This window comes from Sylvia atricapilla, chromosome Z (genome assembly GCF_009819655.1).
Source record: "Sylvia atricapilla isolate bSylAtr1 chromosome Z, bSylAtr1.pri, whole genome shotgun sequence".
In the NCBI taxonomy this organism is placed as follows: Eukaryota; Metazoa; Chordata; class Aves; order Passeriformes; family Sylviidae; genus Sylvia; species Sylvia atricapilla.
This window is the reverse complement of record NC_089174.1, coordinates 54,352,511-54,365,097: the sequence shown is the minus strand read 5'-3', so window position 1 is coordinate 54,365,097 and position 12,587 is coordinate 54,352,511. Positions and strand designations below refer to the sequence as shown.

The 12,587-nt window shown below is 35.8% G+C and overlaps 1 protein-coding gene across 2 annotated transcripts in view; it reads left to right on the top strand.

Moving 5' to 3' along the window:
- Positions 1-12,100, top strand: part of FOCAD (focadhesin) — an 89,358-nt gene extending 77,258 nt beyond the window's left edge. For both annotated transcript variants that reach the window (XM_066339139.1, XM_066339138.1), the window contains 10 exons: positions 156-236; positions 1,297-1,425; positions 2,465-2,580; positions 3,872-4,132; positions 4,715-4,804; positions 6,247-6,424; positions 7,801-7,898; positions 8,871-9,122; positions 10,244-10,319; positions 11,670-12,100. In XM_066339139.1, coding sequence (XP_066195236.1) covers positions 156-236; positions 1,297-1,425; positions 2,465-2,580; positions 3,872-4,132; positions 4,715-4,804; positions 6,247-6,424; positions 7,801-7,898; positions 8,871-9,122; positions 10,244-10,319; positions 11,670-11,743 — 1,355 coding nt within the window. In that variant the 3' untranslated portion in view covers positions 11,744-12,100. The remainder of the gene's footprint in view (positions 1-155; positions 237-1,296; positions 1,426-2,464; positions 2,581-3,871; positions 4,133-4,714; positions 4,805-6,246; positions 6,425-7,800; positions 7,899-8,870; positions 9,123-10,243; positions 10,320-11,669) is intronic.
- The last annotated feature ends 487 nt before the right edge of the window (positions 12,101-12,587 follow it).

Sequence of the window (12,587 nt, the reverse complement as noted above, 5' to 3'; positions counted from 1 at the left end):
TCTATCAATCTTGTGGTCTAAATACTCTGAGTCACTCACAGAAATCAGTTAGCTCAAACACAGCTCAATTTGGCCTTTAAATTTACATGGGAGCAGAAGATTATAATTTTTGCTGGTAATGTTTTAGAATATAAGCCGTCTTTTTATCTTCACAGTTCCTCCAGATTTTAGCTACTTGCCTGTAAACAGCTTTATCAGGGCAGCCATTGACTTTGCCATTGAAAGTGGAAAGAAAGGTAAGGATCAAAATATAGTATTCCTCTGGAAAATTTGTTGTGGCTATAAAAGCTTACCTTAAATACTTGCTTTTACTTGCCAGGAGAACTTTTCTAAGTACAAATTTGAACTTCACCAATGTGATGTATTTAAATTAAAAATTTAATTACACTCAAAAAGGTAGGGTAACATTGTGTAGTTGGGACCTTAGTTTTCTCCACCTAATTTTTGACATTTAAAACCCTTTTCCCTTCCCTTCTGTTGATGAGATGATGTTTCTTTCCTGTGAGAATGGAAGTCAAATTGTTTTAAGTGTTACCCTGTATGCTCATCAGACCGATTTAATGCTGCCCCTTATTTCAGTGATGCTGTGTTAAGATTCTCTGTAACAAAGTGGTATTAAACAGATAACTGCTGTGATAGATGCAAAGAAGCCTAAAGAAAGTGTGGTCTTACATGAGGAAGCCTAGTAAAAGAGATATCTTGGTGTAATCTTAAGGAAGATAGAGAGAGAGGATTACTCCTTTGTGAAGCTAGGTGAGCTCACTGCTGTCCCATGAAGCTTAGCTGAAGCTTTTCTTTAAATGGAGTTAAAATGCCCATGCTTTGATTCCAGGAGTTACTTTGACATAACTTACAGTAACTTACATTGACATAACACAGTATGTAACAAAGGTTAGGACTTATCTGACTGTTCTTTTGGCCTGCATCTACAAGATGAGAAAGGAAAGCAGTGTCAGAAAACTTTGCTGTTCTCCCAATAAGAAATGAAAAAATACTACCTTACTAGATGAGGAATATCTGTAATTAACTTGTAAACTGACTCAAGAACAAGGGACCAGAAAGTTTCTGTTTATTAGTAACAAAAAGCCATTTTGACATGAGATTAAAAATGTAACTGGTCATTATAAATGAGATGGCTAATTCTCAGATGCTAAAGGAAGTAACAGTGATTTTGTAACACTTATAAGTTCATTATTACAGCTTGAACTACAGTGTAGTGTTTACATTTTTTTGCTGAGCTGTTCAACCAAATATGTGTGTATAAAATTCAGACTCTGACCGCATCTTCTGTTCTAGGCCCTGAATCTGTCCCAGCTGAGCTGGTGAAAGTAGCACTGGCACCAATTGCATTAGTTGGAGAAAGCCATCAGTATCCACCTGTAAACTGGGCATCTATTCTTTCTCCTTTGATGAGGCTGGACTTTGGTAAGACTAGTAGTTTTCTATTAAGATTTCCATATTTGTCACAGGAGTTTATTATTATTGCAGCTTTCACAAACTTTGGAGCCCTCTTCACGGCTTGAAGTTGAAGTTAGTACTGTGGGTAGTTTTATCATGCTTTCAAGACTGACTTCTTGGTATTTGCAAGTGTAGATTTGTCATCACCATGTGGACAGTGTTTTAACTGAAGAAAAACTAAAGGTGATGATAGCTGAGAAGTTCCCTAACACATTGGTGAAAGTGGCTTGAATATTTCAATTGAAACTATTTACATAAGAGCCTGTAATAAAACTCAACTAATTGTATCCTGCTAAATGCTTGGTCCAATGCCCATGTCAGAGCCTGCATGCAGCTTTTTTCACATGTTTAACTGTTTGGTAGTTCATCTAGATATCACTAGTTTGAAATATACTTTCTACTAAATTATATTGGGTGATAATTTTCAGAATAACTTTGAAAATTCCTTTACTGAGGTCTGCAATTCTTAGGAAAAGCTGAAACTTGTTAAATGTCTGGAGGGTTTTTTTATTCCTGCTTTTCACTTAGGAGTCTTACTTTTTTAAATCAGGGAATTTGCAGAGGAAACAGTATGTGTGTTTTGTGGCTAGTTTTAGATTTCAGACAGCATCACAGTCCAGGAATATTGTCTCCTTTTTCCTTCTTTGGATTAAATCTTAACTTTATTTGGCAAGGAGTTGTTTTTTTTTAATTTTTACTTTTCTTAGCCTTTTCACATTTTTATTCCTGAGTGAATTGAAATAACTTGTACAAATGCTGATATTTCTTGCAGAAAGTGCATGAATGCAAAGAGGAGTCTTCTAACATCTATGTGTTAAAAGCTTTAAGTAGGATTTTTAGAAAAATAAGTTGTAATGTAGTGCTCTAGTAGTACAATAACCCTCCTTTTATATCAGTTGAGAACAAATTTAAAGGGAAATTAATGTATTTGTACATTAATTACAATTAATTTACAATTTCAATGTAATTAATTAATTACATTGAAACTTTTTTTCTTCTCTTTTAGGTGATGAGATAAAACATCTCTGCCTTGAACTGGCTGTGACGCAGGCTCAGTCATCTCAGAATGCAGCAATGCTTTTAGGGATGTGGGTGGCACCTCCCCTTATCTACAGTCTCAGCGTACGTATGTCAAAAAACTTGTGGGAGCCCAGCACCTCTTTCATATAAAATTCCTCAGTGACAATGTTTAGGCTGTCTCATCAGAAAAGGATTACTGGGTTCAGAATTCTTCAGAAATACCATTTAGTATTATTTATAGTGAGGGAAAGGTTATTCTGAGGCCTTGAAGTTCAAGGCAGACTTAAGACCTGCTATGCTGATTTTACTTTACTGCTTAAGACCTTTTTCCTCTCTCTCATTTCATGCTATAGTGCTGATAACCTGGAGATATAAAGCATGGAATGTAGGGAGAAAATGTATCTTTTATTATACCAGCTGATAATCTTCAAAAAAAAATCCACCATAATATGTCTAAAAGCTTACCTGCTTTTTCTAGCAAGGTCTCTTGATCTAGCTAACTAGTAAAAAAACTAGTAAAACTAAAGTAACTAGTAAAAAACTAGTTACAACTAGTAACTAGTAAAAAAAAGTTATGTCTTGAAAACCTTGCCTTAATTTTGTAGATATCAAACAGACTAACCTACAGTATAATCAAATTCAGTCTTATCCTTAATTGCTGTTCTCTTCTTCTGGAATTAAAATGTGGATTCCATGGTACAGTATGTAAAACTCCCTGAATCCCACAGAATACTTGAATGCACATTTCTGTGATTTTATACAAGTTCAGGAGCAGATTCATGACAATTCTCTTAAAATTAATTGTTTGTTTCTGTGATCTCTTCAAGGAGTGTTTTCTGTTTTAATTCATTAGTCTTATATATGCAAACATTTGCTGGCAGTTTTAAGGTACATAATTGGTAAGGTACCAAAAAAAAGATTTTATTTCTGACTACCACTTTTCCAGCTGCAGTGGGAATTTGAGGTCACAAAATGAGGTGAGCCACAGAGTATGTAAGCTCTGCATTTTGTACAGGTTATTCATTCTTCTTCACTAGCTAGTAACATGGATGGTTCTATGGCTATCATATTTCTGTCCTTGACTCTCCAGACAGTCATATGCTTTATGTAGGAATGCAGTGGGCAGCATGTAATAAAATTGCTCTACTCATATGGAGATGTGATGTCTAGGTTCATTCAAAGTAAGTGCTTCAATTTTTAACAAAAGCAGAATATCAACATGTTTGAACTCTTTTTAATTCAAAAAATTCATCAAAAAAGGGAAGAAGAAAAGAACTGAGAAATATTTATGACTTTTAGTGCTTTTATAAGTGGGTATTAAGCCACTCTTTTAATAGTTTAAGGTCAGTGAAGAGCTAGAATTTGAAACTGAGCAAAAAATTTTGTTTTCCAGATGAAAACTCAGAAATATCTTTTCATGTCCCTGTCTCTGTGGATGCAACATGTTGCAGAAGACAAACTGCAGTTTTTTACAGAAGTGCTTCTCTTACAACAATTTGAAGTGAAGAACCGCACAAAAAGCCCAGAAATTTGCCAGTGTGTTCTACAGGGGCTCATACAGGCAATGAAACTTCCCAACCCTGCCCAGTTTTGCTGGAGCTTTTTGTGTCAGGCTGTGGAGAAAATTTATAAGCTTCTTCCAAATGAGATTCAGGTAAGGAGTATGCATGAGGTGTATGAACACTGATGCATCAGATTCAAAACATGAATTATATGTACAGTTTTTAATGATAATAGTTAAAATAGAAGTATCATTTAAATCTAAGTTACTTTTGGTTATTTTTAAATACGATATTGTGAAAACCAATGTAATGTTCACTCCTCACTTATAAACAATTCAGTAATGGAAAAAATACAGTATTAGTACTGAAATAAATGTTATTGAAAGAGAAGAAGTGAACAATGAGAAGCTTTCTTTTCTTGCAGAGGATTCAGCATCTCACAGTGATTTAAAGAAAACTATTTAGCTATAGAAAATACTTCCAAAGAATGACAGTTTGCCATTAAAAATAAAATAAACTCTTTGAAAATATTCAAATATTATTATTCTTGTAAACTGATGTATATTGAATTCCCCAGCAAATACAGAATTTCTAAAATAGATTAAGTAAAGTGAGACTAGAGGATAGATTAATTATTCATCATTATCATTAACAAGTTCCAAAACTCACCCATTTTGATGATGAAGAAAGCAGGACATAGACATTTAGACATGCATTTACTTTTCCGTTTGCAGAGGGGTGAACTGGAGATGTATGTTGATGTAGCAAGGTGTATTTCAGAAATGGCTGATTCAGAGATCAATCGCATTGTCCAGATCTCCAAGGTAATTATATTTTAATTCTGCTATTTCATCACCAGATCATGTGAAACCAGCAACCTTGTCATTTTTGTTGTCACCAGACTGTTTTAACTCACTGGGAGCATTAAATCGTTTTATCTGATATGTAGGTAAGAGTGTTCTGGATCTAATGTGCAGGCAGTAGAGAGAAGCAGAAGTGATAAGAATCCATATCCTGAACTTTATGAAAGCAACTGAAATACTCATGATTTCACGTGAGAGGTTTGAACAGGAGAGCCTTAACTAACTTAGTCAGGTGAGGGTTGGCCTCTTCTCTCAGGCAATGAGTCCCAGACAGGATGAGAAGACACAGTCTTAAGCTGCACCAGGATAGGTTTAAGCTGGACATTAGGAAGAACTTAGTCACAGAAGGAGTGATTAGACCTTAGAATGGGAATGTCACACCAGAGAGATGTATTTAAGGAAAGACTGACTGGATGTGGCACTCAGTGTGGAGGTCTAGTTCAGTCATATGTTGGACTTGATAATCTCATGGGTCTTTTCCAATCTACCTATTCTGTGATTCTGGGAATTACTCTGTTAGCAGAACAGGAATGGTGTGAAGCAGAGTGATGTTACATCTTCTAAATCTCAGACCAGTAATGCAAACAGCAGACCACATTCCTCTTTGATTAATATACCCACCTGCTTGAAATTGGACTGTAAATGCATCCTGGTGACTAGCTGTCCTTAAACTGGTGGATCTGTGCTTCTGTTAAAAATGCAAAATATTTGACTGAAAAGCTTTTCATTCTTGACTTTATGTTCTATATTTACATTCACACTCAGAATGTTTCCTGGTGGACAAGACGACTGAGGGTGATAATGCAATAATAAAGCTTTCATCTTGTAGCTCACCAGTGGAATCAATTAGCAGTGGAATTCGTAGCAGCTGAAATGCTGAGGAAATTACCTGTGTGGAAGAACTTGATGTTTTCAGATCAAGCTTTTAAAAACAAACATCTGTGATGTAAAGACCCCTGTTCTATTTGCTATCAGATTCACTAGAGCATCAAGCGTTCATATAGGCTGTGGAAGCTGAACTGTCATTTCCTTACATTTTTCAGTTCTTATTTCACACTGGAAAACATCATTTAAGAAAACCTCTTTTTGTCACTGTAGTATATCTTTTTTGCAAGAAGTCTTGAGTGTCCAGAGCTGTTAAGCTGGTTCATTCCATTTGAAATGGGAATGTAAAATTTAAAGCAGTATGAAAACAGGCTGTACTGAGTTACACTTTGCTGGATTATTTCTAACAGTGTAAAGTTCAAGTGATATGTACAGTCTTCTTTTTAATAATATGTCCTGAGGAAAACCGAGCCTACTAGTTATTCAGAGAGTACATTTTTTATGAAGAGGAATGCAGAATTTACTGTTCCCACAAGAAATGTGCCTTTCAATTTAACATGTTTTTATTGCATTTGCAGAACAATATGGAGAAGGCCACATTCATGAAAGTGTATTTAGTTTCTCAAGGCAGATTGTCTCTGACAAACTTGAGTGCTGTGATTGATACTGTGGCAGAATATCACCAGAAAGAAAGTATTTTATGGATGCTCTTGCATAGTTCCTATCATGCTCGTATTGTGAGACATGAAAATACAGGTAAGATAAGGCTTAAAGAAAAATCAGGAATGCAATCAACAGATATTTATGAATCTACACTGGTTCCTTTAAAATAATTTTAAGATGGTTTAACCAAAGTGTTTTCAAACTTTTCCATATTAGAAACTACTGTCTTCAAAATTCTTGTATTATTCAAATAATTGTATCAAACTTTGCTTTTATGTTTTTCTCCAGTCACTTCTTTTTCTGTGGCGCAGCTACAAGTCATTTGTCTCATCAGTGTGGTTTACAGACCAGAGTTTTAACTAGATCTGTGTCTCCCACTCTTTTTTGGTTAGTGTAACAGATGTACACAGTACATCAGAGACCTCTTACTAGTGCAGCTCTGCTAACCTTCTGACCTAAAATCTGACTTACAGTATGTGATACAGAAGGTGGGGGGATGTTCCCATGAGACTGGTTGAACTAGGGAGATAACTTTCTTTCCTGAACTCCTTGCACTGATTTAGCACAGGAAATAAGTTTCCCTTTTTATCCTCTTCATAACTATTCCAGATAGTCATCTGGTACGTTAATGATTTGGGCTGGCTCAGCTATGGGTCTGACAAAGCATAGGGGCTGATGCAAGAGAACTGGAAGAAACACACAGGAAGATAAAAAAGAAGAAACAAGAACAGAAAGATACAAGAATGAGATCTCATTTTCATGGCAGAAGGGTCTTTGTCTGCCTGTGTTCACTGAAAAACTTCAAAGCATTATATTGCCAGATGCCTTTGCTGCCAGCTGTGTTTGAAGAAACTTCAAAGAGTAGTGAGCTATAATTGAGTGGAGTGAGGATTCTTTTCAAAAAGAGGAGACAGCATGAAAGGGGGCACTTATAAAGTGTACATGGACATAGTAATGTATGATGTAATGTGGTCTTGGTGGTGAGCATGGTTATTAGTTTCTAAGAGGTAGAACAGATTATGGATAGCAGAACCTGAATCAATGAAATATCTTCCACCCTTGAGATTATTTGAGGGCTGATTTTATTTGCATGCCTTGATGATATTTTACTGGCCCTCTCAAGACTGTAGGACCATTTTCTCAGTACTTCGCACATTGAGGGAGGCTTTAGGATTCTGTGGCAGTCATATGTGCAGACTTGGTTGGTGGGTCCTGCAGGCTGTCATTATGTGAAATAATTATCACTCAGGTTTTTTTCTGTATTTTCAGTGCTGCCGCATTATAAGCAAGGTTTCTGTAGTATGTAAGTATGTTTTCTGTCAGTGGCAGAATTAATGAAATGTGATAGCGGTGTTGGTGATGTTCTTCTATGGTTGGTACTTTCTTGCTATAATAATTCTGTGCTTGCTTCTTAATGAAAAACAGTGCATTCTAGTGTTTGACATAAGTCAGTGTTCTTTTTTTTCTAGGAGTTCTGAAAAGAATGGATTGGCTCTTAGATCTGATGGGCTACATCAGAAATGTAGCATACAAGTCAACACCCTTACAAAATGTTGATCTGAAAGAGGTAATGCTGTGAAAATTATTTGCAGCAAAAAAATAAGGAGGTTCTGATATATTTCACATTTTTTCTCAGTAATAAATATTTCCCATGATTTTGTATTTTAGAAGATTGTGATCTTACCGCCACAGAGAAAATCTTCACAATTTTTGAATTGTGTATTTTGTGTATTTAAAACTCTGACTTTAAAATAACCTTTACATTTAAGTTATAATAAAACCTCAAGGCAAGGAAATAATTACTTCAAATTTACTGCATTTAGAACAATTGAAGGAAAATTTTGAATTCACTAGTAGAACTGTCTAGGCAGGTCAGAACTGTGTAGCTTCCAGTTCTGAAAGGGCTTGGACAGTTTTAAGGAAATAATGTTGTTCAGCTTTTCAGGTCTTCTGTTTGAGGACATAAAATAAGCTGCTGCTTAGATCAGGAAGGCATTAATTACATTGCTGCAATATTTCGCAGCCATTTACAGCATCACAGGAGTGACCATCTCTGATTTCCCTTAACAGTCATGTTGCTATGAAAAGGTTATTTCCCCATTTTAAATAAATTGTGGATCAACTTTAATCTTAAATCACACTTTTCTAAAATTATCTTTAACTTTTCTTTCTGTGGACATTTTAGTTTGAATTTAGAAAGAGGCTTATGCTCTTCAAAGCATAGAAGGATACTTAGAACTTTTTAGTTTGTGCATTTTGAATTTTAGCTGAATTTTTAGATTACTTTTTGAGAGCAAGTCACTATCTGGATTTTGGTCTTGGGGTTTTGGTTGGTTTCTTTTTTAGGTGAGTCTTTTTTGGGGGTGGGGGTTTTTGTGGTTGTTTTTTGTTTTGGAGTGGGGTTTTTTTTTGTTTGTTTGTTTGGGTTTTGTGGTTGGTTGTTTGGTTGGGTTTTTTTGTTAGGGTTTTTTAATTGCTTTTTATTCTCCTTCTGTATTATGCATTTAATAAAGTGCATTTTTGCCTTTTTCCTGTTTAGTGCACAGATTTCCTTGTGTGGCTGTTTGCAGCTTCTGTGTTGGCCTGGGCTGACCATGGTGGGCCTTTACTGCTTGGCCTCAGTGCTGACTGGTCACTGTGGAAACACCACATGGTATCACCAGAATTAACTGAGGAACACATTGGCAAGCACCCCACTGACAAGTTTGCTGTGCAAGAGACTCTCACTTTGCTTCCAAGTAGCCTTTTCCTTTTGCTGGCTAAAGAACCATGGAAAGAACAAACACAGAAGGTAAAAATGGATGTAGTGGTAAGCACTTTACATGAGAAAGCATCCAATTTTTAATCATCAGCTTGCATCTTAGATAGAGTTATTTCCTTTCTATTTTGTTGCATCTCAATTGTGATTTCAGTTTACTTTTAATCAGATATGAAAGTAGTTTCTCAAGTAAAATTTGAGAATTGCAAAAAAACCATAAAATTCCAAAGCGGGGAGTCAAACTATTAAGAAAATAAAGCCAGGAGAAGAGAGTTGGGAGCTGCTGATAGCAAGTCAGTGTTTTAAACAGTGAAAGAAGCATCCTCTGCAGTTGGACACACCGCACTGTAAATTCAGAGCAATCAAAGATCTTCTGTATAGTTTGTGTCATTTACATATAGTGTGTGTCATTTATTTCAAACTATGAGTTGAAAATAAATGTGGAAAATTTGTGCAATGCATGTAGTTGCTATATGTGGAAGTATGGCTGTTAATAGATTGTTAGCCATTTTGTGCAAACTGGAATCTGTTGAGAACTGGTTTCTCTGAGCATGCTTCTGTGCTCAGAGTTACCACTGAAGTCAGAATGTGGGAGGAATGCAGGGGTGAGCTGTTAGTATGCAAGTGTCTAATTAGGTTTTAAGGAAGAATGTGAGGCCTTGCCCTGAAAATCATCCTTATGAGTTTAAATACCATATTGTCATCCAGGCACCCCACACTGCCAGAAAGAAAAAAAAAAAAAAAAATTGAGAGAGGTCAAAGAGGAATAAAGGCAATAAGAGTTCTGAAGGATTTGCAGTAAAACATTTCGACAAGAGACTGATAAGAAAGAATTATATTAATAGGTTAAAGGTATGAACAGGCAAGATGGAGAGAAGCTATTTAGTATGCCCGCTTCTTACAAAGAATTATTGCTGAGATAACGAGAAGGCACTAAGGGAGTTTCCTATCCAGTTATGAGAAGAATTCCATAGAGAGGGAGATGTACTCCAGGGTATTTTGTTTACTTTGGGCAGAAGCTTCATTGGCCACTGCCTCTGATTAGATAACTGAATATAGCAGAAATCAAATGCTATCTGTCAAACTGAAAGTAATTTGACATTCTAATACAGGGGCTCTTTTAATTCAGATTTTTTTCATATTTCAATCTTTAGTTTATTGACTGGCTGATCAGTATGATGGAATGTCCTAAGGAAGCATTATCAAAATCTTCCATGGACTTGCTAAAAGGTAATGTATTTTTAATTGTGTCCTTAGTTTTCCATAACAGTCAGTACAGATCAAAATGCAGTTGTTATAAGGAGTGAGATTTTGTCTTTGAGGTAATTGTCACAAGTAAATTGATATTCTTGTCTATCACACGTTACATTTGCTATCTCACCTGCTGACACTTATGATGTAGTGCTTTGGGGCCAAAGGACCTAGAGGTACATCTAATGCACAAGCTTATTTGATTGATAGATCTGTCTGTTGTTTTTGCAGTTACTCTTAAAATAAGATGCAACATACTACTGGGAAATATTCCAGTACTAGAATACAAATCACATAACTTAGGTGCAGGTTAATGCTGCATTGTGTGGAAAGGATAATAGGAGGTGAACTAGGACAGCATAGTAAAGGGGTCTGAGGAAAAAAAGAAAAAAAAGGAAAGAAAAATGAGGGTTGCTGAAAAGATACATGAAAAGAGAGATGGAAAATACAGTATGTTGAATTATGGTAGGAGTTGTAGCCCTAGCATGCTTACTTCCATATGTAGGATCTGTGCAAGTCATTTTAAGAGGGCACCACAGATATTCTCAAGTGAAGGAAGTGCACCTGTGCTTCTTTCCATGAACACACTACACTTCCTTTGGACCATCTGATTTGTTGGACAAGGCTTCTTGAAATCTAGGTATAAGTTATTATTAGGATAATTACCCTTGTTTTCATGTCTGCATTTTAGTCACACTTTGATAAATTCCCCTGTAATGTCTGTTAATCTCCACCAGAAGCAATACTAAGGGCTGTTGCAGACCCTCCTCTGTGTATCAGAGAGTTCTGATATTCACCATATATTCTCAGTATGCCCTGGTAGATATAAGTCACTGTTCCCCTTGAGCTTCCCAATTTTTTTTTCCTTTTACATACTAGAACATGAAACTTACATCTGAATAACTAGACTGTGACTAGTTTGGTTACTGGATTTTGTCTAAACGGATGATCCTTTCAAATTGAATTGAGAAATCAGTGAGTTGCGTTTCAAATCAGTGAATTGCACAGAGGACTTAGGACTTGGTGCTTCCCAGTTCCCAGTGCGTCCTATGTCCTGGCTTGCGTCATTGCTCATTGAATTTGAACTTTCTGCACTGTTGGTTGATCTGTGTGCCTGAATGATAGACTAATTGAAAGATGATGTGATACGATTTCAGTAGGAGATATGCCACAAAGCAGATGAAGGGCCTAGTACATCACCACAAGTGGAAGAATTATGGAAAGAATCAGTAAAAGGACAACTAAACCTATACCTGCATTAGGAAGAGTACTCTCACTTCTTTTCCTTTAAACTGCACAACTTAATGTAATTTGTCCCTGTCTTCACAGTTACACTTCTGGCCTTGAGGTCTCTTGGAGAGTTCAAGAAGAAAGCAGTATGGACTAAAGCTTATGGGTGGTAGCTGCACACCGTACTTATTCAATGAAGAAAACTGTCCATACTTGAAAATATAATATTGTTACTCAGGCATCAAGAAGCTGTATTTCAAAGATGTTTCCTAGCACAAGATTTTTAATTGAGTTTGGGCTTTTTTACCCTTTTGCTTCATCACAGAAATTCCTATGAAAAACAATATTTTGTCTTTTAACTGATGTGTTATTACATTTTGCAAATATGCTGAATATAAATGAGAAATATATGTTCAGTTTCCATTGAATTGTTTCAGTGACATCTGGGAACCTCAAAAGCTGGAGTGGAATATTCCTTTAATTCATGGAAGCTTTGAAGGAATGGCCAAAAATAAAACAAACTAATAAAATTTGTTTGGATATAGTGTATTTACTAAAGTATGTTTTATGTAACAGACTTGGAATGGGCATTATTTTTTAACTGATAATCCTTCTTTTAGCAATAACACAATGTTCTTGTGCATTAGTGACAATATACTATGACTATATAGTATGAGCAGGGTTTCTGAAAAGGAGTGGTATGCATGTCAGTTTTGCAATGGCTTTATAAAGATCTCTAAAACGAGTCGATGATCCTGATGGCTGTTGTATTTGCAGGTCCAGGAGAGCTGCAATTTTTTTTCCACTTGTAACTGTTCTTGTCTCTTACACTTCTTTGCACATAACAAGAGTTTTTCTCTGCCTCTAGGAAAAAGAGACAATACAGCAACCCTTTTCCACATTAATCATCTTAAATAGATTAGCTCCTGCTATTTCCTTTATTTATTACGTTTTTCTTTCTGAAGGAATAGAGAAATTTTCATTTGCAATCTTGCCAATACAGATATTAAAAGCACT